The 25,267-nt window shown below is 37.6% G+C and overlaps 2 protein-coding genes across 2 annotated transcripts; one reads left to right on the plus strand and one right to left on the minus strand.

The window, feature by feature from the left end:
- The first annotated feature begins 4,633 nt into the window (after window positions 1-4,633).
- On the plus strand, window positions 4,634-5,960 carry LOC145034454 (RNA polymerase II transcriptional coactivator KELP-like). Its single transcript, XM_078982872.1, has 3 exons — window positions 4,634-5,087; window positions 5,542-5,647; window positions 5,731-5,960. The coding sequence occupies exons 1-3, from the start codon at window positions 4,752-4,754 to the stop codon at window positions 5,823-5,825; spliced, it is 537 nt and encodes a 178-aa protein (XP_078838998.1). The 5' UTR covers window positions 4,634-4,751; the 3' UTR covers window positions 5,826-5,960.
- Window positions 5,961-9,548: 3,588 nt separating this feature from the next.
- Window positions 9,549-10,513, minus strand: LOC145033399 (uncharacterized). Its single transcript, XM_078982031.1, has one exon. The coding sequence runs from the start codon at window positions 10,477-10,479 to the stop codon at window positions 9,838-9,840; it is 642 nt and encodes a 213-aa protein (XP_078838157.1). The 5' UTR covers window positions 10,480-10,513; the 3' UTR covers window positions 9,549-9,837.
- Between the last annotated feature and the right edge of the window lie 14,754 nt (window positions 10,514-25,267).

The raw sequence follows: 25,267 nt of genomic DNA on the forward strand, positions 1-25,267 counted from the left end.
CAAGTGGGTCGTAGATAATTTCTCTGGTCTAGCTTCCACTGTTTCAATATCCTTCATAGATTCGTCGTTTTCATCTACTAAATCATAGATGAAAAAATCAAAACACCAAACCCATTTGAGTAATTATTGACAAACAAGATTAAATTACAAAAGAAAACTCACATAATATTATGGTTACACTGTTGTTGTTTCTTTTGTTGTTCTCGAAAGCCATAGCCATACCTTGTGATCTTGTGATTCTTCGTGATGGCTGTGGTATCTTTATTGTTAATCCTTTAAGTTTCTTTCGAGTTAATCAAGAAATAATCACCAAAAAATTAATTTACAGAGAAAAGAAAGAGAAACCGGAACGATGGCGTGGGGAAAAGTAGAATTTGTTAGGGGATTTAAGAGCGATTTGTGGCAATTGAAAATTTAGGGTCTTTAGTCGGACCGATTTCGTCTTCCAGAAAAACTCCATTCCGCTACTTTTTTCTATTAAAGAGATGAGAAATAGATCGTGGAATCACAATAATAGTGGGTTTGAAGATTAGTTCCACTTCCAAAAAATTGAAACTTAAGCAAATTTACAGAGGGGGTGAACAAGAACTGGGTGACAACGGAGGTCGGAAGGGGCGATGGAACTCAACTTTTAGGCCTCTTTGCTGTTTGCACATTACGACAGCAGAGCTCAAGTTTGCGTAATGATAACCATGGTGAAGTATTTTATTGTTATGGAGTTTGAAACAAATAAAATAAAACTAAACTGATAAATTTATAAGTCAATGTAGAATCACATGCTTACATGACACTTAAAAAAACAGTGTTACCTTCTAATGTGGGTAAAAGTACCAAAATGACCGGTAAAATACAAGTTAGTGCCCTTCAAATGCAAAAAATAGTTACGATGGACCATTTAAATCAATATACTAATGTTTGTTGGGCTACAGTGACAATAACCCTAATCAAAATTCAAAAGTATTAATCCAAAAAGCATATCCTAGTACTTTTTATCAAGCAAGATATTGTAATTAATATTTTTGAATTTTGATATGGGCTACCTATGTAGATGTTTGTAGTGAATCTGTTGGATTTGGAAAGTAATCATTCTACCTTAAACATTTTTATATATAAAGTGAGAAATCCTTCTACCTTAAACAATTTATAAACAATTTTACAAATATACAACTTCTTTTAAAATTTTAAGTATTATTATTCTGAATTGAAAACCATAATAACAAAAGTGAAATAACCATATACAAAGTAAATATAAATAAGTAAATATTTACGATTTCAATGCTAAAAGCGTCACTATCTCCTCCACCTCCACTCTTGAATAATATCATTAATATTATTTTTTCATTTAAATGCATTTATATGTATTAGTAAAAATATCAATAATAACACGTTCAAAAAATAGAATTCTTATTTATAATAATAATAATAATAATAATAATAATAATAATAATAATAATAATAAGGGTTTTGTTTGTAGAAAAGTCATAATATTTTTCTTTATAGAAAAATCCTAATATTTTTTGTTTACAGAAAAGTCCCAATATTTTGGGTTAGTTTACGAAATAGTCCCACATTAAATTGGTACCAGTTTCAACCGGTCAAAAAGGGTCAAACTGCAAATTTTTGCCGGTTTTCATGACTTTTTTGTTTAAAAAAAAATCTTGGGACTAAAGTGTAACTTTTCCGAAAATATTGGGACTTTTCTAAAGATTTCCCTAGTTACTAATATCAAAAATACAATGCTATTACCAAAACAAAGACAATAAACACATGATTTCACATCCCAGATGAGCCACACATGAGAACGCCTCATTAATGATTGTCTCATATAGGATGCCATGTGAGCAAAACTTGAAGAAAAGTTATCATAAGGAGTGAATGTATAAAAAAACAACAATTAATTATTTTGCAAAAAATAACATTAAGGACTAAATATATACAAACTGAGAACTTAACCGGAGTAATCGGTAACAAATATTGAATGTGTACAAAAATAATAAGTTCGAGGGCCTATTTATATAAAAAACAAAGGCTAAACGTGTATAAAATGAGAACTTTATTACCATATTAGGTCATTCCGTTTGATTTATTTTGATTTCCTTATTTTACAACAAAAACAACAGAAAATAAAAAAATCAATGCTATGTTGAAACTAAATTTGGATTATTTGACATCACCTTCACCTAATCGAAATATCAACATCACATTCTTGAGCACAAGCTTTAATCTATATGAAGAAACCCAAATTAAAGGCAAATATTGTCGTTTTTTCTTAATAAAAGCTAAATTTAAAATTTTAGGGTTGGGGTGAAGAGAAGATGAAACCTTCATCACACAAAATTATAACATCCTGTTTATTAAATAAATAAATAGACAAATCTATGAATAGTAGTATCCCTAAAATTAATAATAATATAGCAAGGTGTTGGTCTGGAGGGTTAATTGTTACAATTTTAGAAGTTGGGGGTTAAAAGTGTAAGTTCCGGAGTGGTTTGTAAATATTTATGAAGGCAGGGACTGCTTGGTAAATTATGGGGACTTAATTTGAAGAGATTTTGGAGGCTAAGGGGCTGAATAGTAATATATGGACTTCAGTTGAAAATAATTTGTAGAGGAGGGGCTGTTTGGTAAATTTTGGACCTAAAATGAAATGAATTTATGGAATCAGTGGCTAAAGGGTAAGTTTTGGGCTTAATTTGAAAAAAATCTATGGGAGGGACTAGACTTGTAAATATGCAAAAGATTTTGAAATGGACGGGGTTTATAACCCGCCACCCTCGCCATACTAACCCTAACCCTAATGTGCAAAAGATTTTGCATGGGAGTAAACTAAGATCTAAACTTGCCTTTTATGACTTGAAATACCCTTAAATGTTTGAAAAGACAACTTAAAGGCTTTGGAGTACCTCATACTCACAAAGACATAGGTTTTGGGATAAAAAAAAAAAAAGGGGGGGGGGGGGGGGGGTAAAATCTAAGCTTAACCAAGATCTAGAGAAACATGCATCAAGGTTGGAGCTTTATACCTCTAAATACTGCACAATAAAGAGAATATGTTGGATCCAAGGACATTAGAGAAAAACCACTTGGTTGATGAACTTCCTTCACAAACAAGAATGCAGACAACTCACTCAAAAAGCTTAAAAATGATCAAAATGGGTTAGGGTTTGCAAGATAGTCAATATGAGGGATGAAGGCTGATAATATGAAGGGGTTTGAGGCTATAAGAGTGTTTAAATAGTGCACAAACCCTAAATATTAGGGTTTAGTCCAGGACATGTATGCCATGCGTACTAGTGTACGCTCAACGTACTCGCGTGAGACCGGGTACGCCCAACATACCAACATGTACGCCCAACGTACCCATGCTGTCCCCAAAAATACAAAATGCCATAATGGACCACTTTGCAAACAATTCATATATTAGGGGGTAAACGGTAAACACTTGGGAGAACAAGATGTTACAACACGAATTGAAAAAAAGCACATAATCGTTACACATGGGTTGAAGATTTGGTGTGACCATTGTTAGGTTTGCATAAAGAGGAGATGAGAGACCTATGACATCTATGGAGATATGAGACCTGAATTCTAGTATATTATTCATATTTGGTCCAAGAGCATATTGATTATTTCAAAAAACTTAACAACTTAGAAGGCCCAAAAATAATTTGTAATAACAACTAATATACAGAGTCTTAGAGAACCTTTTAGGAGTTCTATCAAAGTAGTTTGTGTTACATCGAGTTAGAGATGCATAAAGAGTCAACTAGTTCGAGCCAGACTTAAGCTGAATCCGGTTACAAAGACAGTGATACTTGGTCTCAATCTTAAAAAGGTCGTACAATCTAACAAGATGTGAGATTTTGATAGATGTTCGTTTAAGCAAAAACATATAAAAAAGCCTGGTTGATAGTTATAGTCATTTTCTAGTTGAACACAAATCAATGCCTTTATGGCCAAAGAAGTTTTTAATATGATTTTTAAAATATAAGAATGAAGGATTTTAAAAAACATATCCAACATTCAAGTGGAAGGCAAATATTGTACAACTAAGATAAGTTTTAATAGATAATATTATATTTTGAGAAAAATCAAACTAATCTTATTTATCATTTTACCACACGGTATCAAATTTTACCAATAAAATGTCATATGCTACATAAGCATTTAACTCAATAACTCTGCAAATGATAATCCGTAACCAAATTTCAAGTTGCATATTCTTATATGTGGAAAAATTATAGATCAGTTGTTATTAGGGATAGATTAACAAAATAAGTTACTTATTTCATAGGAGGTAAAATTGCTACAATTTAGTATGTTTCGCTCAAATAAATGTATCATTTTCGTACAAATTTCTTTAAATGTTTGCCATTTTGTGCAGTAACACTCATTTGCTAGATATTTATAGATTTCTTTATCGATGATTATTACTAAAAATCTGTGAAACTGTAGAAATTTGCAAGATCTTTCAGTTTTATTTTGTTAAGAATCAGTTTACGTATTTGATTATTAATGGACGATTTTTAGTATACTATACATAAAATGGGCCAAAGTGTAAGCCCAGAATCTATAGCAATGGTTGAGGCCAATTTATATTTTCACGTCTGATTTCAACTTTCAAATACTTGAAATACCTTCTGGAAGTATCCTCAGACATTTCCCAGATTAGTGCTAAAAGACGAGTGTTTGATCGGTTGCTGTTTGTTTCAGAGAGGCAACAAACGGAAAAGTCATCTTAAAATTCAATTATGGATCCCGAAATGGCAAAGAAGATTGAGGAAACGGTGCTGGAGGTGCTGAAGGATTCAGATATGGATTCTACGACGGAATTCCAAGTTCGGAAAGCAGCTTCCGAGAAGCTCGGAGTGGATTTATCGGTGTCTGAACGGAAGAAGCTCGTTCGAAATGTCGTCCAGACGTACCTTGAGGAACAACAGGCGAAAGCAGAGGCTGGTGATAAGGCGGTCGAAGCAGATGAACCAGAGGCAGAGGAGGAAGAAGAAGAAGATAGCGAGGATGAAAAGAAGAAGAGGAAGAAAGGCGATAAGGAATACGACGAAGAAGGAGATCTTATCTTCTGCAGAGTAAGTTTGAGAATTTTTTTCTTACTGTTTGAAACCCTAATTTGGTTTCATAAACCCAACCAATTTTGAAATTTGGGGATAAAATGTATTTATCCGCTTCACGTCAAATATTTCTGATTAATTTCAAAATTTTCTTGCGTTAACTGTTTGGAACTTAAAATCCTAATCTGTTTTCAACAAAAACCCTAACATCTATACGATGGTAACTTTATTGGTCCATAATGTTCTTACACTTTTTTTTGATAATTTCATAAAATCCACCTGGTTATGTTCACCAAGTTCTTCCTTAAATTAATTAAAACTTTAAATACTGCTCAATTTGGTTCCCTAAAATTTGAATTATCTGGATAAATCAAAACTCATGAATTAGACAGCTAGTAATCGTATAACATGAATTTTGGGGGAAATCCAAATGCTGTAATTATGTTGAGTATAATAGTATTTTATATTGCAGCTGTCAGATAAGAGAAGGGTGACTCTTACTGAATTCAAAGGAAAACATTTGGTGTCTATAAGGGAGTACTACAAAAAAGATGGCAAAGAGCTTCCTAGTTCTAAAGGTATTAACATACATGATCCATCTTGCCATATTTTTTCTGCTTTGATCTGTTTGTTGTTCATAGAATTGATTTGTTGTTTATAGGTATCAGTTTGACTGCTGAGCAGTGGTCAACTTTCAGCAAGAATGTACCTGCAATAGAGAAAGCCATCAACAAAATGGAGGCAAGGTTGAATTAAAAACTTTTAATTTTGAAGCAAATCTTTTGTAGTTGGTAGAACCCGGAAATAGTTCAATGTATTTGAAGACTTTTTTTTTTTTTGGTGCGTATGAATATTCAGATTTAGAGTTGCAGATTATGATTTCTTTTTGTATACTGGAATCAAAGAAAGAATGAAAATTGGACAAAAAGAAGTTTGATTTTTCTGATGATGAAATTAAGAGTTTCACATTATATAAAATGCTAAGCATATCAACCAAACTGACCTTAGTTGCATTTGTTTTTGTTATTTTGTTGCTATAAAATGCTAACCATATATCCCAGGTTAAAAGTTCATATGGTTTAGGGTAAATTACACGAATGGTCCTTATGGTTTAGGGTAATTTGCGCGTTTGGTTCCGGACCTCTTTTACAAAGAGAAACCTGATAACAAATAATGAGAAACACAAAATCAATACGTGTTAACCTATTAATAGTATCGAATTATGCAGCCCCAACACAACAAAAATTGCAATCAACAATGGGAAGAACAGGGGCTAATTGGAAAATGGAAACTGGACCAAAGCACAATTCATTAAACACAAGCTATGGACCTCTAATCTTCATTAAACAACAGTTAAACTATTCATAAAATACTAGGACGAAAGGAACTCACAATTGAAGGTGTCACAATAGACTTGTTTGATGCATATCTGATATGTAAGCACCACATTTGCTTTAATGTTTCTATTTTATTGCAGTCAAATTCACGATCTCACGTATTAAGAAAAAATGGAAGCTACACATGCATCAAATTAAATAATCACATAATTAGAAATTAGATGTAATTCACACTTGCAATTTGCTTCAGATCAAATGGTAACCGAAAAACCTAACCATCAGTTTACACTTGCAATAAAAATGTCACAAAGATATTAGATGACGCGGAGGGAGCAAATGGCTACAGATCGGAGAGATAGGAGAATGGGTTGGAGGGAGGAGAAGGGGCAATGTGTCAATGAAGGAGAAAGGAAAAAAAAAGTCGCATTTTGTTATAATCAGGACAAGTGGCGAAGGGATAGAGGATAGTGCTGGCCGGAGGTAGTTTAAACTACTCTCATTCACAATCATAACCAACCCCAACTATCTATTAAAATATTGATTTTTCTTTTCAATCTATACGATCCAACTAAACCAAAATTTTTACTTTCATAGACCAACCTAAAAATTAATATTAAAAAATAATAAAAAATAAATCATTATTAGTCTCTATTTGCAGGAAGCTTGCCTTTTTTTTTCTTTTTTTATATGAATTTTAAAGTCTGTTTTGATAAGATATGTTTTTAATATTAAGATAATTTATAAAGTGGCAAACAAACCATTTGAATCTTATAGATTCAAAGTTACCTCTTATTAAGAGGCATCAAATGATAATCAAACAATGTCAAGTTAACTTTTTAAAGTTTTTTATATGCTTTTCGAAGCTTTTACATCCCGTTAAGGTCACTGACATTAGTGGTAAAAGAGAATGAACGTCACCTATTCCGACGACAAATAGGAACAATGAAGGTTTTTTGGTGTTCTTAAATAAACGATGAGAGAGAGAGAGCGCTAATAGGCAAAACAGGAAGCTTGCCTTTTTTTTTTTTTCTTTTCTTTTTCATATGAGTTTTAAAGTCTGTTTTGATAATATATGTTTTTAATATTAAGATAATTTATGAAGTGGCAAACAAACCATTTGAATCTTATAGATTCAGAGTTACCTCTTATTAAGAGGCATCAAATGATAATCAAACAATGTCAAGTTAACTTTTTAAAGTTTTTTACATGCTTTTCGAAGCTTTTATATCCCGTTAAGGTCACTGACATTAGTGGTAAAAGAGAATAAACGTCACCTGTTCCGACGACAAATAGGAACAATGAAGGTTTTTTGGTGTTCTTAAACGATGAGGATGATACATGTTTAAAAGGGGCTGGAAAGGGTAATCTTATTAAAAAAATCAAAACTAACAAAAAGAAAAAGCTCTAAAAATCATAAATGTTATCAAAGTTTTTCTATTTGTCAGGGGACAAAACCATAACAAACCATCACTTTAAGAATCGTCCAAATAAACAAAAAGAGACGAAATGCATAGATAACCAAACCAACATGGATGATTAACGTGTTGTATTGCACTTGGTGCGACTGTGATGTCGAATCAATCCATAGAGCATCACTTCTTTAAGGCCAGGGTTCTCCGTATATACAAATAAATTCGTGTACTGCATAAAAGTTACTTGTTTTACTTACTTTCACATCTAATGTGTCCAATCCATTACACTTGTCAAATATTTTCATTTAATACCCCTATAACTTATAAAAATAATCTATAATACCCCTTTAGTTTTTAAATTTTTTTACTTTAAAAAAATTCTTTTTTTATTTTTTTTAATAATATATTCAAAACATATATTTTAAACAAATTTTCTCACACACACACACACACACACACACACATATATATATATATATATATATATATATATATATATATATATATATATATATATATATATAAAGTGTTCAAATGAAAACATTTGTTATTTTGAGAACAAATGAAAATAATTTACGGCTATAAATTTAAACTAGTAATTTTAAATGTTTAAATTGTAATAAATTGTACATGATATCTAATTCATTCTCTTTCTCTCTCAAACGTGTTTTCTATCTCCTCCACCTCTGTGTAAATCGGATCATCATTATTATCACCGCTTCTGAAACCACCATAACACCATCGAAACCACTGTAACGTCGTTGGAACCACTCTTCACTTTTATGGATCCTCGTGTTCCTCACCTCCCCAGTCTCCCACCCCCACACCCCCAGAAACGACCTCTTCCGCCTCTCGTGGTACTGAACCACCAAATCTCGGTCTCGTTCCACCGATTATAAGATCTTGTTTTGCAATCTGTTTCATCGGAACACTAGATCTATTTCCCGATCTAGAATCAAAGTATTTTGACCTAACTTGGCAGCTTATGGGATTTATATGGGCTAAAGGAGGAATTTTGTAACAATTTAATTAGCTTCTCAATTTTTATGCCATTACAAACATTAATTTAGTGATTTAGTAATTTGTGATTATCTTATATACCTATTCAATATAATTAGGTTATTTTATCTTAATATACAATCTGTCAAAATTTGAGTTTGACATTCACTTATGCATATCAAATCGTCGTGTAGTTAGAATATGGTTCGTGTCTTTAGAATTACCCTTTCCAAATGTATAATTGGAATTGGTTTGGTGTGTGAAGTGACTTGTTTACATCTTCTCCAACTTGTATTGGGGACTTGATTTCTATTTTGAAGAGAAAAAAAAAAACTTGAGTGGACTCTATTGTACTTGGTGGTGTGAGTCATTTGGAAAGTCTGTAATGTTTTGTTGTTCAACAATAAAGGCGAATAATGTTCAACTATTATCTTTTAATTGATTTAAGAATATATCGATGTTTAACAATAGTTGTTGGTTGGATAGTGCTATTTCTTCTTTTTTTTGCTTGTATTTTGTAATTTGTGTGAGCCTTTTACTAGTTTTTAATGTATCTCTGGTTCAAAAAAAATACAAATTATTTATTTATTTATTTTAAATATAAATTATTAGTATATTATTTTACAGGACAAATGTAAGAAAATATAACATGTTATATGTTAGAAATGAAGTAATGAACTATATTAATTTTGATATATTAATTTAGGTTTATTAAAATCCTCTAATAATTTCAATACATGTGAAAAAACCCGTATTTGAATACAAAAAATCCATATTAAATGTTTTTAGTGTCGCGAAAAGCACTAGAAAAAGACCTATAAAAACATTTTTAGACACTTATTTATGGGTTTAAAAAGAAGAAAAATCAAATAATATAATCTGGATCGTGTAAGCATTAAGCTTGGTATGGTTTTCTTCGAAGGAAAACCAGTAGAGAAGAAAGCATGACTGATATAACATAAAATTTGGAATAAGAAGTTCCATTCGATGTTAGCCTTCCTACTGCCTACTGCCTACTGCCTACTGCAAAAGTGGAGTGACCGACTTCGGTGATAAAAAATCATCATCAACCACCGTTCTATTCAACACATTGCAAAGAATCGGCTTCAATTTCACACCCCAATAACCCTTGCTCCACCGTGGCGCCACCTTCGTGGATCCCACCGCCGCCCGCATTTGCTCAATCAACGCCTCAGTGTTCACTTCTTCCGACAATATCTCCTCCAATTGTTTCGTATTAATCACTAATTTCACCTTCCATACACCCTTTCTAGGCGGCGGCAACACTTCAAATCCCGACCCATCACTCAGCTTCTTCGTCACAAGTTGCAACGCCACCGCACTCGTCGACATTCTTACCGGCTCCGGTTCATTCACCGCCTTTTCTTCATTCCTTCCGTCACTTTCGTCTGGAGCCGGAGGAAGGTTTCTTTCCTCTGGAGCAAGTGGAAAGAGATAGTAGAACTGACCACCGATGAGTTGCTCACAGTGGTCTAACGGTGACAGTAATCGGCCTTTTTTGAAAATCCCGTGTCTTGGAAAGTCCTTGACGACTTCTGAGACGAGTTTTGGACTAAAAAACTCTAGTACTTGACCCGAGCTTGTCATGACATGGATCGGGGCGAGAGATGCATCGAATCCTTTGAAAGAACAATTGCCCATGTGTATGTTTGATTGTTTGTATTAGGAGCTTGAATATGGTGTTCTGTGTATATATAGGAGACTGAAATGAAGTTTGATGAAGATATATAAACACACACGTACTATAAACAAACAAACAAATATTTTTTTAAATTTGAATTAATCATATAATTATGGGACAAGACCGTTGGGAAGGCATCAAGTTTAGGTGATCCTAGACAGAATCAAATGATTAAAAACGACACTATCACGTTCAACGAAACTATTGTAGGTAAAATGGTGATTAAATACTCATAATGACGCCACCCATATGGGCAATTGTTAACTGTACATGTTTTTTATGGGTAACTTTCATGTGACATGAATGTATTTTTAATAACTTTTGTATTTTTAAAATGATACAAGTTCAAAAGAGAATACAAGGAGTTTATTTATTGTTTATTTCTATTTTTAAGTAACAACTAACAAACCTTTTTTCAAAATAAATTTATAACATAAGCTTTTAAATATTCATGGAGCATTTATAGTTGTGACATACCCGTTTTGCCAGCAATAGACAAATTTTGCAAGGCAAATTTCAAATTTTAGTCACAAAAAATTGATTTTCTAGCTATAAACATACATTCCGCGGAGGTGAGTTCCACGGCTCTGCAGAATACGTATAAGCTATGAGGAATGACAAAACAATAATTATATGAAGGGTATTTGCATAAATTTGTAGATTCCGTAGAAGACTTAATGAGGTCCGCAAAGACAACTCTGAGGAACTGTCATTAGTGAAGCCTCGTCGATTTCGAGTTAGGGATTTCATTCTTCGTTTCTTCCTTGTCGAACTTCCATGCATAACCATCTCTTTGGTGGATCTTTGTTTGTGAATCGTCAACGAAGGGAGATCAATCTGACGAATGAATTCAACATTTTTGGCGATGGATACAACGATCATGTATGTATTTCCGACATTCTCTATTTGTTTTTTTTTAGTTTCTTTAGTTTTTAGGTATATTTTTGAATGAAAATGAAATATCTCATCGATTAGTAGGGAAACCCATTGATTGGTCAACGATTAGTGCCGAAAAAAAAACAAAAAAAATCTGTGTTTTGGGGAAGAACAATTCCGCGAAATGTATTGGTCATTTCGCAGAGTGTGCTCCACGAAATGACCAATGCTCTACGAAATTCCCATTTTTTTGTTTTTTTTTCTCTACCATGTTATAGTAATGTATTTTCAATTTATTGCCTTTTATACACAAAGTAGGATACTCTGATGAAAGTAAGATGCTCTAATAAACAATCATTGAAAGTACGTTGCTATTTATTGCCCTTTTTCGATTTCTAGTCTCTACCTTATTATAGCAATGCTCTAATAAACAATCATTGTATTTATTGCACTTTTAAAACTTTATTTTTTTTATATAGGTAATTACTAACCTATTTTATATATGTTTTGTAGCACGATAATCTTGGACAAAAAGCAAAATTAACTTTAAAATGAGTCGTCGATACCATCTTTAAAGACTAGTTTATGCGGCTAACTAAACCGCAACAAAAATTATTTGAAGCTTCACCATCTGGGAAATTCTTAGGAATGCCTATCCCCAATGATGATCCCTTACTCGTGCATTTGATGATGTTGCATGAAGTACGTTCTCAGATCATGTTTGAAACCGAGAGGTTTCAGTTTGAGATACATGGGTCCAAGTGGATTTTGGTGAAACATAGTATATTTTGATAAGCGGGTTACGAGTTGGTCCTTATGTCAATTTACTCAATGATGAAAAAGGTCGTTCAAATTCAAATCTTCGGGCACGGTTGTTTCCAGACATTACATATGCAGCTTTGCATCTCATAAATATAGAAGAGTACATTATGTCTTCAAAATATATTACACTTAAGGATGAAGATAAGGTAATGCTTATCCAACTTGTTTTTGTGTTGAAAGGTCTCTAGAAACGAGACAATAAAACTTGCACTCCCGTATTAGTATATAAGCTTGCGAATAATATATATAATTGGAACATGTACTACATTTTTAAATTCTTTATAAATGCAGAAATAATTATAATAATGAAAATGAAAATTACAAGTTTGCATGGGGTTCTTATTTTTGGATGTATACTTTAGGGTTGATGCGTGGGATGTTTGAGAAAATTAAGAAAATTAAACTATTTAAAGAGACCAATCCTGATTCAACGAAGATATTTGAGTATATTGTTCCCGGTTTTATACTTTCGTTTAAGGTTAGCTTCAAATGGAATTTTAAATAATTATCATATTATTTGTTTTCATCCCATAATAGCATTGTACTTTAGTTTTTATGCTATAAGAGCATTATACTTTTGTTTTTATCCCATATTAGCATCATACTTTCCTTTTCAACCCATGATAACATCATACCTTTGTTTTCAATCAATAATATCATCATGCTTTAGAATTTATCCCATAATAACATTATACTTTAGTTTTTATGCCATAATAGCATTATAATTTCGTTTTTATCATATATTAACATCATACTTACCTTTTTAACCCATAATAACTTCATCATTTTTTAGACTGATAATAGCATCATACTTTTGTTTTCATCCCATAATAGCATCATACTTTAGTTTTTATGCCATAATAGCATTATACTCTCGTTTTTATCCCATATTAGCATCATACTTTCCTTTTATCCGATAAATATGGATTTAGGAGATGTTCCTACCGGCAAGTTAGTTTGTTGTTCACACGTCAAGAGAATTGCAACGAATGAGGGTGTGAAGAAGAAAAACATGATTGCAATGGGATCAATGTCACCGTATAATAAACATGCCTTTAGTATGTTTTCTTATATTATAATTATATATAGTAATACATTCCGATGTTTTTTCCTGTTAAACTAACATTCTATTTTTGCAGGCTAACAACCAACAACGTGCTGTCGTGGCAACAAATACAAAGATCATTCACCTGTATTATGTTAGTTATCTGAACTGGACTTTGAAAAATGAGGAATCATGTGACTTCCCTATTTTCACAGTAAAAAAGATCTTTTTATTTATGCTTATTTTAAAACCAAGATTTCATTATTTTTCATAAATGGTCCCATAAAAGTATTTTCAAAGAAATGTATTACATTGATTTATGTCATAACTGATATAAGAAACATAATAATAAACATAGACATTACAAGACTTACAACATATTTTATTCTATGGCCTATATTTCCTCGAATCTCTCATCAGATCCAAACATTGAATACCTTCGTATCGATAACTGTAATACAAAGAAACAGAAAGGACCGGGTTGGAAAAACTGGAGAGTACATAGGGTTTTCAACCCATAATAATATAATTTACTTTTGTTTAATTAACTATCAAACTGTTAATCCAATTACCCATCCTTGTTTTCTTCTAATTCATTTCTAAGGACCTCTCCTAAGGATCATCATCTACATCACATTTTCTTATATATTCATCACTAAGGACCTCTCCTAAGGATAATTGCCTACATCACATTTTCTTATATATTCATGGCTAAGGACCTCTTCTAAGGATCATCGTCTAAATCGCATAGACAATACTGCTTCGAGGATTCCTCCGCAATACATGTTATTAAAGTACAACGCATGAATATGTAGTTTGTACATTACATGAACTTGTAACATCCCAAAAATATAGTCCAAAAATTTCGTTTTTAAAATCATTAATTAATCCAGAAAAACTAAAAATCATTATTCGAATCATAAACCATAATATCTCAAGTGTCAAAACAGTGTATCCATATCAATCACATGTCAAATTAGAGTAAAATATCCCATGCTAAAAGCTGTGGTGTGTGCCATGTAGGGTTGTAAACGAACTGAACGTTCGGCGAACCGTTCGTGAACTGTTCGGCGAACCGTTCGTGAACTGTTCGGCAGGAAGTTCGTTTATATTCGTTTATTTAATAAATGAACGAATATGAACAAAAAATATTGCTTGTTTAGTTAAATGAACGAACATGAACAATGGTCTCGTTCGTTCATTTATGTTCGTGAACGTATGTTTATGATGTTCATTTACGTTCATTTATTTTCGTTCGTTTAAGTTTATTTATATTCATCTATATTCAATTATTTTTTATTATATTGCTATATTATATGTTCGTTTATGATCATATATGTTCAATTGTGTGTGTTTTTTTTTTTTTTATTTTTTTTTTTTATCTTTGTTCGTTTAGCATGTTCACGAACATAAATAAACGAACGTGAACAAAGTAATTTGTTAAACGAACGAACATGAACAAGAAAATCTCGTTCGTTTATCCGTTCGTGTTTTTTTGTTGTTCGGCTAACTTAAACGAACGAACATAAACAAGACCTTGTTCGTGTTCGTTTGGTTCGTTTACAGCCCTAGTGTCATGTAGTCATCTCGAGCTCTTCCCATTGATAGCGGAAGTACTTGAAACCAAAACTGAAAACTGTAAGCACGAAGCTTAGTGAGTCTCCCTAAACTACCACATACTATACACATAATCACATAATAGCATACACTGGGCCTTTCCCACTACATCGGCCCCCACCCGACATCGGATGAATCCTGCATCGGGCCCCTGCCTGACATCCAACCGAAGTCCAGCATGGGGCCCTGTCTGGCATCGGACTGAAGTCCGATATACATATAACATATCAACAAGCATATAACATACACACATAACATAACATATAAGCTAAATCCTTCCTTGGGCTTACCCCGGCATCGGACCAAAGTCCGGAACATATAACACAGAACATATAACTAAACATTCCTTGGGCTTGCCCATGCATCGAACCGAAGTCCGGAACATATAAACAACACATGCAAGAATCACGATGACATCAAGCATACCAACATTCCTCAGGCCTTCCCTGACATCAGACCGAAGTCCGAAAACATATAATCTACATCGGGCTAACCCCGATATCGGACTAACCCCGATATCGGACTGAATCCTGGTATATGCTAACATACATAAATGGGTAGGTATTGGTGCCTTCGACCCGTTCCTACTGGAGGAAAACTCACCTTTCAAGATGGCTGTTGAAATATCATGTGAGGAATCTCTGATAGCTGCTCCAACGACTCCCCGACTATCAATATCACAATAAACACTTTGTCAAAAACTGAGAATCCTTCTAAGGGTAAAATAACCATTTTACCCCTACTCAAAGTCAACATTCTAGGTTGACCCAACTCACCGAGTCCTAGAACCCTGAAATCACAATCTGAATCGTCGAGTCACTCCCCTGACTCGGCGAGTTTCCTGGCTACTCTTAGTCACGATTTGGCGAACCAACTCATCGAGTCCCTTCACAGACTCGTCAAGTTCTACCTTAAACTGAATCGTAACAATCACAACTTAACTCATCGAGTTCCTCTATGGACTCGATGAGTTCCTCTGTCTGTTTGGGCCATCTTAACAGATTAAGCCTCTACTCTCCAGATCCGAAGTCCATACTTCTTCTACATACTGATAATATCCTCTTAAGGGTAAAGTTTCCAACTTTACCCTTTAATAGTCCTTCTTAATGGGTTTAGCTCAAACCCTAGTTCTTTAGGACATAGATCTTGGTCCAAAAGCCATACTACTCCAAGCTAAAAGATACTAACATAGATCCGGGCCTAAAATATCATTTGAACACGTAAAAGCCTCAAACTTTCCTTCCATGCATGGAGTTTTTGGTTTAAAAGGCCATAATAACACCTTAAAGCTTGCATGGGGCTTCCATGGTCATAAACTTTTCACCTTTATGCCATGAAACCCATTCTAGACCCCAGATCTGAAAGATAAGTCACTTGGAATGTCCATTTCCCAAGGACTAAACTTCTTGGACCAAAAACCCTCATAAATGGAAATAAGGAGATCTAATAAACTAATAGACAAGTTAGAGGCTTGATTACCAGAAAATGATGAGGATGGAAAGAATTCTCTGGATCTACTATCTTCTCCTTGAATCTTCTAGCTCCTTCTTCTTCCACAAGCTTCAAGAACACACAAAGATTACTCAAAATGGCTCACAAGCTCACACAAAGCTCTAGGGTTTCGTGGATTAGGGTTTGGGACTTGAAGGCTGGAAATGAGGCCATAAGGTGGGGATTAAGATGCTTAAATAGGGTGTAAAACCCCGAAATTAGGGTTTTACTCTGACAGACCTACTCGCTGAGTCGAGGGTTTTCAACTCGTCGAGTAGATTGCTTAAAAACCCGCGTCCAATCTCGTTCCTACTCGATGAGTTTGGGGATCCCAACTCGTTGAGTAGCTCCTACAAAAATGAATAAATTATAAATAAATGTATACCAGGAATCAGGCGTTACAATTCTCCCCCACTTGACTTAGACTTCGTCATCGAAGTCTGCCGCATCTGGAAACAAATCCGGATAGTGCTCCCTTATATCCTCCTCGGGCTCCCAAGTCCACTATGAACCCCTGCGGTGCTGCTACTACACCTTCACCAGCTCAACCCTCTTGTTCCTCGGCTCCTTCATCTTCTTATCAAGAATAGCTACTGGTCTCTTTATGTAATTCATGCTATCATCAACCTGAATTTCCTCTATATACACAACCGTTGAGTCGTCCACTAAGCACTTCCGTAGCTAAGAAAAATTGAAAGTCTTGTGGATCGGAATGAGCTCTGCTGGAAGATCCAATCGGTACACCACCTTGCCCACCCGGGCTATAACCTTGAAAGGGATGATATACCTGGGGCCCAGCTTTCCCTGCTTCCGGAACCGGATGACACCTTTCCAAGGTGACACCTTTAGGAGGACCATGTCGCCTAGCTGAAACTCCAAGTATGAACGATGCTTGTCGGCGTAGCTCTTCTGCCGACTCTGAGCAGTCTGGAGCCTACTGGATCCTCTCTGTAGTCTTGAGTATTACCTTAGTACTACCCATGAATCTCTTAACCGACTTCTCCCCAAAAAATTGGGGTCTTACACTTCCTCTTATAGAGCATCTCGAAGGGAGATCGGTATTTGTTGGCGTGATAACTGTTGTTATACGAAAAATTCTGCTAACGGAAGATACTCATCTCAAATGCCACCAAAATCCAAAAAACAGGCGCGTAGAATGTCCTTGAGAGTCTGTATCATCCTCTTGCTATGTCCATCCGTCCGAGGGTGGAAAGCAGTGCTGAAGTGGAGACAAGTATCCATCTCGTCATGAAACCGCTTCCAAAATTTGGAAGTGAAATAGACATCTCAGTCTAACACCACCAAGACAGGCACTGCATTTCGTGCCATTATCTCACACACGTAGATCTCATCCAGCTTCTCGGCCGATATGCTCTCCTGGATCAAGATAAAATGAGTACTCTTGGTCAACTGATCCACGATGAACCATATCGAATCTACTCCACCTGCGGTCCTGGGAAGCTTCGTAATGAAATCCATAGTAATGTCCTCCCACTTCCACACAAGGATATCTAACAATTGCGTCTTTCCGTGAGGTCTCTGGTGCTCTGCCTTTGCCTTCCTGCAGGTCGAGAATCAATCAACATACCAGGCTACATCCCGCTTCAGGCAGGGCTACCAGTAATCAGGACGATGATCTTTGTACATCTTCGTCGCCCCGGGATAGATGAAAAATCTAGACTTGTAGGCCTCATCCATCAGAATCTTCCGTATTCCGCCCCAGTATGGAACCCATAACCTCCCATGCAGGGTCGATAACCCGTGAATGTCATAATCAAATGTGACCACCTGACCTATGATCTGCTCGCACTTCCGATGTTCCTCCTTCAGGCCCTCAACCTGCGCCTCTCTGATCTGCTCCAGAAATGAAGTAATCACTATCATCCTCAGACAGATGTCTCGAATTGGGGCCGCTACCACCTTGCGGATTAGGGCATCGACCACCACATTGGCCTTGCCCGAGTGGTAGTCCTGCACCACATCTAACGACCGACGTTGCCTCATGTTCAGATTCGGCTGATCCATGACGTACCTCAAACTCTTGTGGTCTGTGTCAATGCTACAACGGACCCCATAGAGATAATGCGGTCAATTCTTGAGGGTGAAAACCACAACCCCCGACTATAGATCATACGTCACATAGTTAGCTTTGTGAGGCTTCAATTGCCTCGAAGCGTAAGCTATCACGTGACCCCGTTGCATTAATACCGCACCATGCTTGTGATCGAAGCATCACAGTAAACCACAAAGTTATCGACACCCTCCGAAAAATTCAGAATCGGCGCCTCACATAATCGCTATCTGAGAGTCTCGAAGGCTGCCTGCTGCTCATGCCCCCAACCAGAATGTTACCGACTTCTTGGTCATTCAGTTCAAAAGAACAACGATCTTGGAGAAGTCTTGAATGAATCTCCGGTAATAACCCGCTAGACCAAGGAAACTCCAAATCTCAGTTGGAGACCTCAGAATCTCCCACTGCATCACGGCCTCAATCATGGATGGGTCGACCAAAATCCCCTTCTGGTTGACAAGGTGCCCAAGAACTTTGCAAAAAGTCTCTCCCTCCTCAGTGTCTCTAACACCTCCCTCAGGTGCTCCTCATACTACTCTTGAGTCTTGGAATAGACCAAGATATCATCGATGAAGGCTATCACAGACCGATACAACATCGGTCTGCACACGTGGTTCATGAGGTCCATGAAGACGGCTGGAGCGTTGGTGAGCCAGAACGGCATCACCACAAACTCATTATGACCATAGCGAGTACTAAAAGCTGTCTTCTGCACATCCTCATCCCTAACTTGCATTTGATGATAAACCGATCGCAGATCAATCTTGGAGAACCAAGATGCACGTTGTAGCTGGTCAAATAAATCATCAATCATTGGGAGGGGATAACGGTTCTTCACCGCCACCTTATTCAGCTACTGGTAGTCTATACACATGTGATGTGACCTGTCCTTCATCTTCATAAATAGGATCAGGGCTCCCCATGGCGAACTTCTTGGCTTAATAAGTCCCTTGTCTAGCAGCTCCTACAGCTACATAGACAACTCCTACATCTCGGGAGGAGCCAACCAATATGGTGCCTTGGCTATCGGAGTCGTACCAGGGACTAGATCAATCTTAAACTCAACCTGTCTCTCCAGAGGTATCCCAGGTAAATCCTTCGAGAATACGTCTGGGTACTCTCTCTCTCTACCGGTACGTCATCAACTGTCGCCTTACCCTTATCCCGGGTATCCATGACATAAGCGACATAACTCACGCAACCTTGCTGAATATAGCACCCCGCTCTCGCTGCTTAACATAGGGCCAGCCCACCCTGCAACCTCTCACCCTATATCACTAACCCTCCCCTACTAGGAGTCCAAACCCTCACTAGCTACTGCTCGCAGTCGATCACTACCCTATTGGGGCTCAACGAGTCTATACCGGCTATAACTTTATTCCCTCGTAGGGTAATAGGGACTAGATCTACATAAAACTGCTCATCAAACAACTGCAGTGTACATCCTCGGTGAACCCTCACAACCCTGACGGTCTTATCATTTTCTATCTCTACATAAAGTGGGTAATCCAACTCCCCAGGAGCCCCTGTGAATCGCTTGTTGAGCGCGAGCAACACAAAAGATCGGGTGGCACCCGAATCGAACAGTACCAAAGTTGATATACCGTTCACTAAGAACGATCCTATAACAAAACACATAAACATAAGCAATAATCGGTATCAATAAAGAGATAAGGAGAAGATACATACTTATCACCACGTCGGGAGCTGATCATGCTTGCTCTGCTGTCAACTGAAAGGCCCTGCTCCTCGCAACAGGCGCCTTACGCCGGCCCTGACGGCCGTATGTAATCCTCAATGTAGCTGGAGTGGGTGCTGACACCTACCCTGTTGCTGCTAAACTCGGGCACTAGGACCGCTTGTGTCCCCTATGATTATACTGAAAGCAAATCAAGTATGATATTTTCATCGTGGTGGTAGTAGCTGTACAATCTCTGCTCACATGCCCAGTTCGGCCGCACTTAAAGCAACCTGAACTCCCTGCCTTGCATGTTTCCCCGTGAAACTTGCCGCATTTTCCACAACGGCCGCGACCCTGCTGGCTCCTAGGTCTGTGATCTGACACATTGGGCTTCTTACCCGCACTCTCTGTCTGAACCCATCGAGTTTCCTCTTCCTCTCCATCTCCAAATCTAACTCTCTTTCTTTCTCTCTCTCTCTCTCTCTCTCTCTCTCTCTCTGACCCTAGCAATCATATATTCCAGTGTCTTATAGCTGGATCAACTCACAAACTGGCGGATATCACTCTGCAACATCTCATGATATTGGGCCTTTTTCATCTCCTCGTCTGCCACGTACTGCGGAACGAGAAGGGCCCTCTCCCTGAACGTAGTGGTGATCTCCATCACCGTCTCAGTCATCTGCTGGACATCCTGGAACTCCCTAGTAAACTACTACACCTCTATTATAGGTGCAAACTCGGCTCTGAACCTAACCGAGAAGTCGGTCCAGGTCATAGTATCAAGGGGAGCGTCACCCATAACATGCCCAACCTCCTCCCACCAGTCGCGAGCCCTGTCCTTCAGAAGACATGATACAAGTCGAACCTTGCACCCCTCAGGACATTTGCTGGTGCAGAATGCGTTGGCGGCATCCGCCAACCATCTGGTGCTCACAATCGGTTCCCGAGCCCTATAGTAATTAGGAGCTCCACAAACTTTGAACTCCCTGAATGTCAGTGTGCGCAAGCCCATCAGGGCCACCACCTCGGTGCGGAAGGCACTCGGTCTCTCATCCAAAAGCACCAAAATACTCTCCTTGATCATTACGAAGATCACAAGAGTCTGATCCAAAGTATTGCGCGTGATCTCAGAGGGAATGAACTCCCTCGTCTGGTCATCTAGCTGCCTGGCTTTAGAGACTGAGCCTGATCCCTCACCGGCGCATGAACTTTCGACTGGTCTAGTGCATATGCCACCCAACTGAAAAACATATCATAACAAATGTCAAAATATTAAGAATATCTCGAGGGATCATATACACTACAAGTTCCCTGGATTCTTCTCAATCTTCCTTGATTCGAGTATGAATCCTTTGCTTTTAGTAGTACAGAACCATACTACCTTCCACATTTATCCGTACTTTCCTCAAGAACGGCTTTGACTTCACCAAGTCCCTTCTACTACTAATGCTTCATGCGCTAATCTCATCCTAGGCTTGCCCTAGTGTAATCATCATCCCACTATCTGCATCAGCTACATAAGAAGTCCCTGCTATCTCCCCCTAACTAGTTCGTGAATACCATTACATATCACTAAGACTAGATAATTCTATGAATGAGAGATCCTACCCTACAACGGTCGAACTCAAACAAGAGATGCGAAATAGAGCTAGACCTAACCTTTTGAAATTATTTAGTCCTTGCAATATGTACCTTAACATATTCGTTTACAAGTTCGTAAAAGATAACTAGAACTCCCTAAAGCAGAAATCAAGAAGCATTCGAGCATTGAGTAAATATAATCAAGCATATCCTAATCAGGCCATCATATCACTGACGAATCTATACTAGCATGCAGTTCGTAAAGCTGATACACATATAACAGGCACATAAGGCATTCTCCCTAGATCCTTAGTGCTCCTAATCTAGCATGAAGTTCTCATAAACATATCATAACATAAACTTGTATAGGTAATTTGGGAGTACTTACTTGAGCTCGGTTGATTGCATGCACCACACCTTTTTCTCTTTTCAAAATTCATTTCTCTTTACAAAGCTCTTTTTATAAAAAAATGATTTTCTTTTGAAAATTTCTATACCAATTCCTTAGTTTGAGTTTAGACACACCCGAAAGTGTGCCTAAATCCCTCAAACCAAGGCTCTGATACCAACTTGTAACATCCCAAAAGTATAGTCCAAAAATTTCATTTTTAAAATCATTAATTAATCCAGAAATACTATAAATCATTATTCAAATCATAAACCATAATATCTCAAATGTCAAAACAGTGTATCCATATCAATCATATGTTAAATAATTCAGAGTAAAATATCCCAGGCTAAAACCCGTGGTGTGTGCCATGCAGTCATCCCGAGCTCTTCCCCTTACTAGCGGAAGTACCTTAAACCAAAACTGAAAACTCTAAGCACGAAGCTTAGTGAGTGTCCTCCAACTACCACATACCATACACATAATCACATAATAGTATAAATTGGGCCTTGCCCACTACATTGTGCTCCCGACATCGGACCAAAGTCCGGCATCAGGCCCGTCCCGGCATCAGACCGAATTCCGGTATACATATAACATATCAACAGGCATATAACATAAACACATAACATAACATATAAGTTAAATCCTTCCCCGGGCTTTCCCCGGCATCGGACCAAAGTCCGGAACATATAACACAGAACATATAACTAAACATTCCTTGGGCTTGCCCAGGCATCGAACCGAAGTCCGGATATCCTCCACGTTCTGGATAGTCCACTCACTATGACCATCAGTCTGTGGGTGAAAAGTGTTGAAGTGCAGACGAGTACACAACTCCTTGTGGAATCTCTTCTATAACCTGGAAGTGAACCGAACATCCCTATCGGAGACCAGAAAAACTGGAACTCCATGACGTGCACAACCTCCTGAATGTAGATGTCTGCCACCTTCTCCGCAGAGATACTCTCCTAAATCGGGATAAAATGCACGCTCTTGGTCAGTCGATCCACGATGAGCCATATCAAATTCACCCCGTGTGTCATTTGATGAAATTTGGTGATAAAATCCATCGTAATCTCTTCCTATTTCCAAACAGGAATATCCAATGGCTCCATTTTTCCATAAGTTCGTTGATGCCCAACCTTTACTTTTCTGCAAGTTAAGCACCTCTCCACATACCATACCACATCGCGCTTCATACATGGTCATCAATAATCAGGCCATAGATCTCTATACATTTTGTCGCTATGGGATGAATATAGAATCTTGACATGTACGCCTCTTCCATCAAAACCTGTCACGCACCACCCTCGTATGGAGCCCACAACATCTGATGAAGGGTCAATAACCCCCGACTATCATAATGATAGGAAGCCACCTACCCCACTATCCGATCACTCTTCCAATGCTCTTCCTTCATAGCCTCAACCTGAGCCTCTCGGATCTACTCTAATAGTAGGATAATCACGATCATCCTCAAACATGCATCCCTGATCGGGGCAGAAACCGCCTTGCAGCTGAGAGCATCGGCCACCACGTTGGCCTTCCTCGGGTAATAAAGGATCTCACAATCACAATCCTTCACCACATCCAACCATCTAAGATGCCTCATGTTTAGATTTGGCAGATTGATCGAATACCTCAGGATCTTGTGATCTATGTAGATAGTACATCGGATCCCCTAGAGGTAATATCATCAAATCTTGAGGGCAAACACTATATCCCCCTACTCCAAATCATGTGTAGGATAGTTTACTTTGTGAGGCTTCAAGTGCCTCGAGGCGTAAGCGAACACGTGACCCCGCTGCATCAGAACTGCACCAAGCACGTGAGCGAAACATCACAATATACCACAAAGTCCTCAACACCCATTAGTAGGGTCATAATCGATGCTTCATATAATATGCGTATTAGAGTCTCAAAAGTTGCCTACTGCTCAGGCCCCTAATGAAATGTGACAGTCTTCTTCGTCAACCGAGTCAAAGTAACCGCTATCGTGGAGAAAACCTGAATGAATCTATGATAGTAACCTGCCAATCCAAGGAAACTTTGAATCTTAGAAGGAGACCTTGGAACCTCCCACCTCATCACCGCATCGACCTTGGCCGGATCGACCATAATGTCGCTCTAGTAGACAAGGTGCCCCAGAAACTGCACCTCACGCTACCAAATTTCACACTTGGCGAACTTTGCATACAATCTCTCCCTCCTTAGAGTCTCCAATACCTCCCTCATATGCTCCTAATGCTGCTCCTGAGTCTTGGAATAGACCAGGATGTCATCAAAAAATACAATCACCGATCGATCCAACATGATCCTGCATATGCGATTCATTAGATCCATGAATGCAGATAGAGCATTGGTGAGCCCAAAAGGCATCACCACAAACTCGTAATGACAATAACGAATATGGAAGGCCATCTTTTGCATGTCCTCCTCTCTAACCCTCATTCGGTGATAACCCGAATGCAAATCCATCTTGGAGAACCAAGATGCACCCTAAAGTTGATCAAATAAATCGTCAATCCTCAGGAGGAGGTAACGGTTCTTCACTGTTAGCTTATTCAGCTCCTGGTAGTCAATACACATCCGATGCATCCCTTCCTTTTTCTTCACAAATTAGATCATCACTCCCCATTGTAAACTACTTGCCCGAATAAATCCCTTGTCTAGCAGCTCCTGCAGCTGCGTAGACAACATCTACATATTTGAAGGTGCTAATCGATAAAGTGTTTGGCTATCGGGCCACACGTGGAACCAAATCAATCCAAAACTCCACCTGCCTCTCCAGAGGTACTCTTGCAAAGTCATCCTAGAACACATATGGATACTCCTGAATAATAGGTACATAATCTATTGTTATCACACCCTTCTCCTGGGTATTCGTCGCATAGGCTACAAACCTGAAACATCCCTACTGAAGATAACGCCTGACTCTGGTTGCCGGATATAGAATCGACCTACGCCGAGCACCTTCACCGTGGATCACCAATTCTCCCCCACTTGGGGTCCGAACATGTACCAAATGAATTCCACAATCAATTATTGCCCCATTGGGGCTCAACCAATCCATCCCCATATTGATCTTGCTCTCGCACAGGGGAATCAGAACCAAGTCAACCAGATACTGCTCACTGAATAACTCCAAAGTGCATCCCGGTGAACCCTCAACA

The sequence above is a fragment of the Lactuca saligna genome, chromosome 3 (assembly GCF_052625555.1).
Source record: "Lactuca saligna cultivar CGN05327 chromosome 3, ASM5262555v1, whole genome shotgun sequence".
Taxonomy (NCBI): domain Eukaryota; kingdom Viridiplantae; phylum Streptophyta; class Magnoliopsida; order Asterales; family Asteraceae; genus Lactuca; species Lactuca saligna.

Excerpts from the sequence above, each read along its gene's own strand:
- LOC145034454 (XM_078982872.1), top strand. The coding sequence starts at position 4,752 with ATGGATCCCGAAATGGCAAAGAAGATTGAGGAAACGGTGCTGGAGGTG. Across the intron at positions 5,088-5,541 it reads GAGATCTTATCTTCTGCAGA|CTGTCAGATAAGAGAAGGGT; the intron begins GTAAGTTTGAGA and ends TTTATATTGCAG. Across the intron at positions 5,648-5,730 it reads AGAGCTTCCTAGTTCTAAAG|GTATCAGTTTGACTGCTGAG; the intron begins GTATTAACATAC and ends TGTTGTTTATAG.
- LOC145033399 (XM_078982031.1), bottom strand. The coding sequence starts at position 10,479 with ATGGGCAATTGTTCTTTCAAAGGATTCGATGCATCTCTCGCCCCGATC.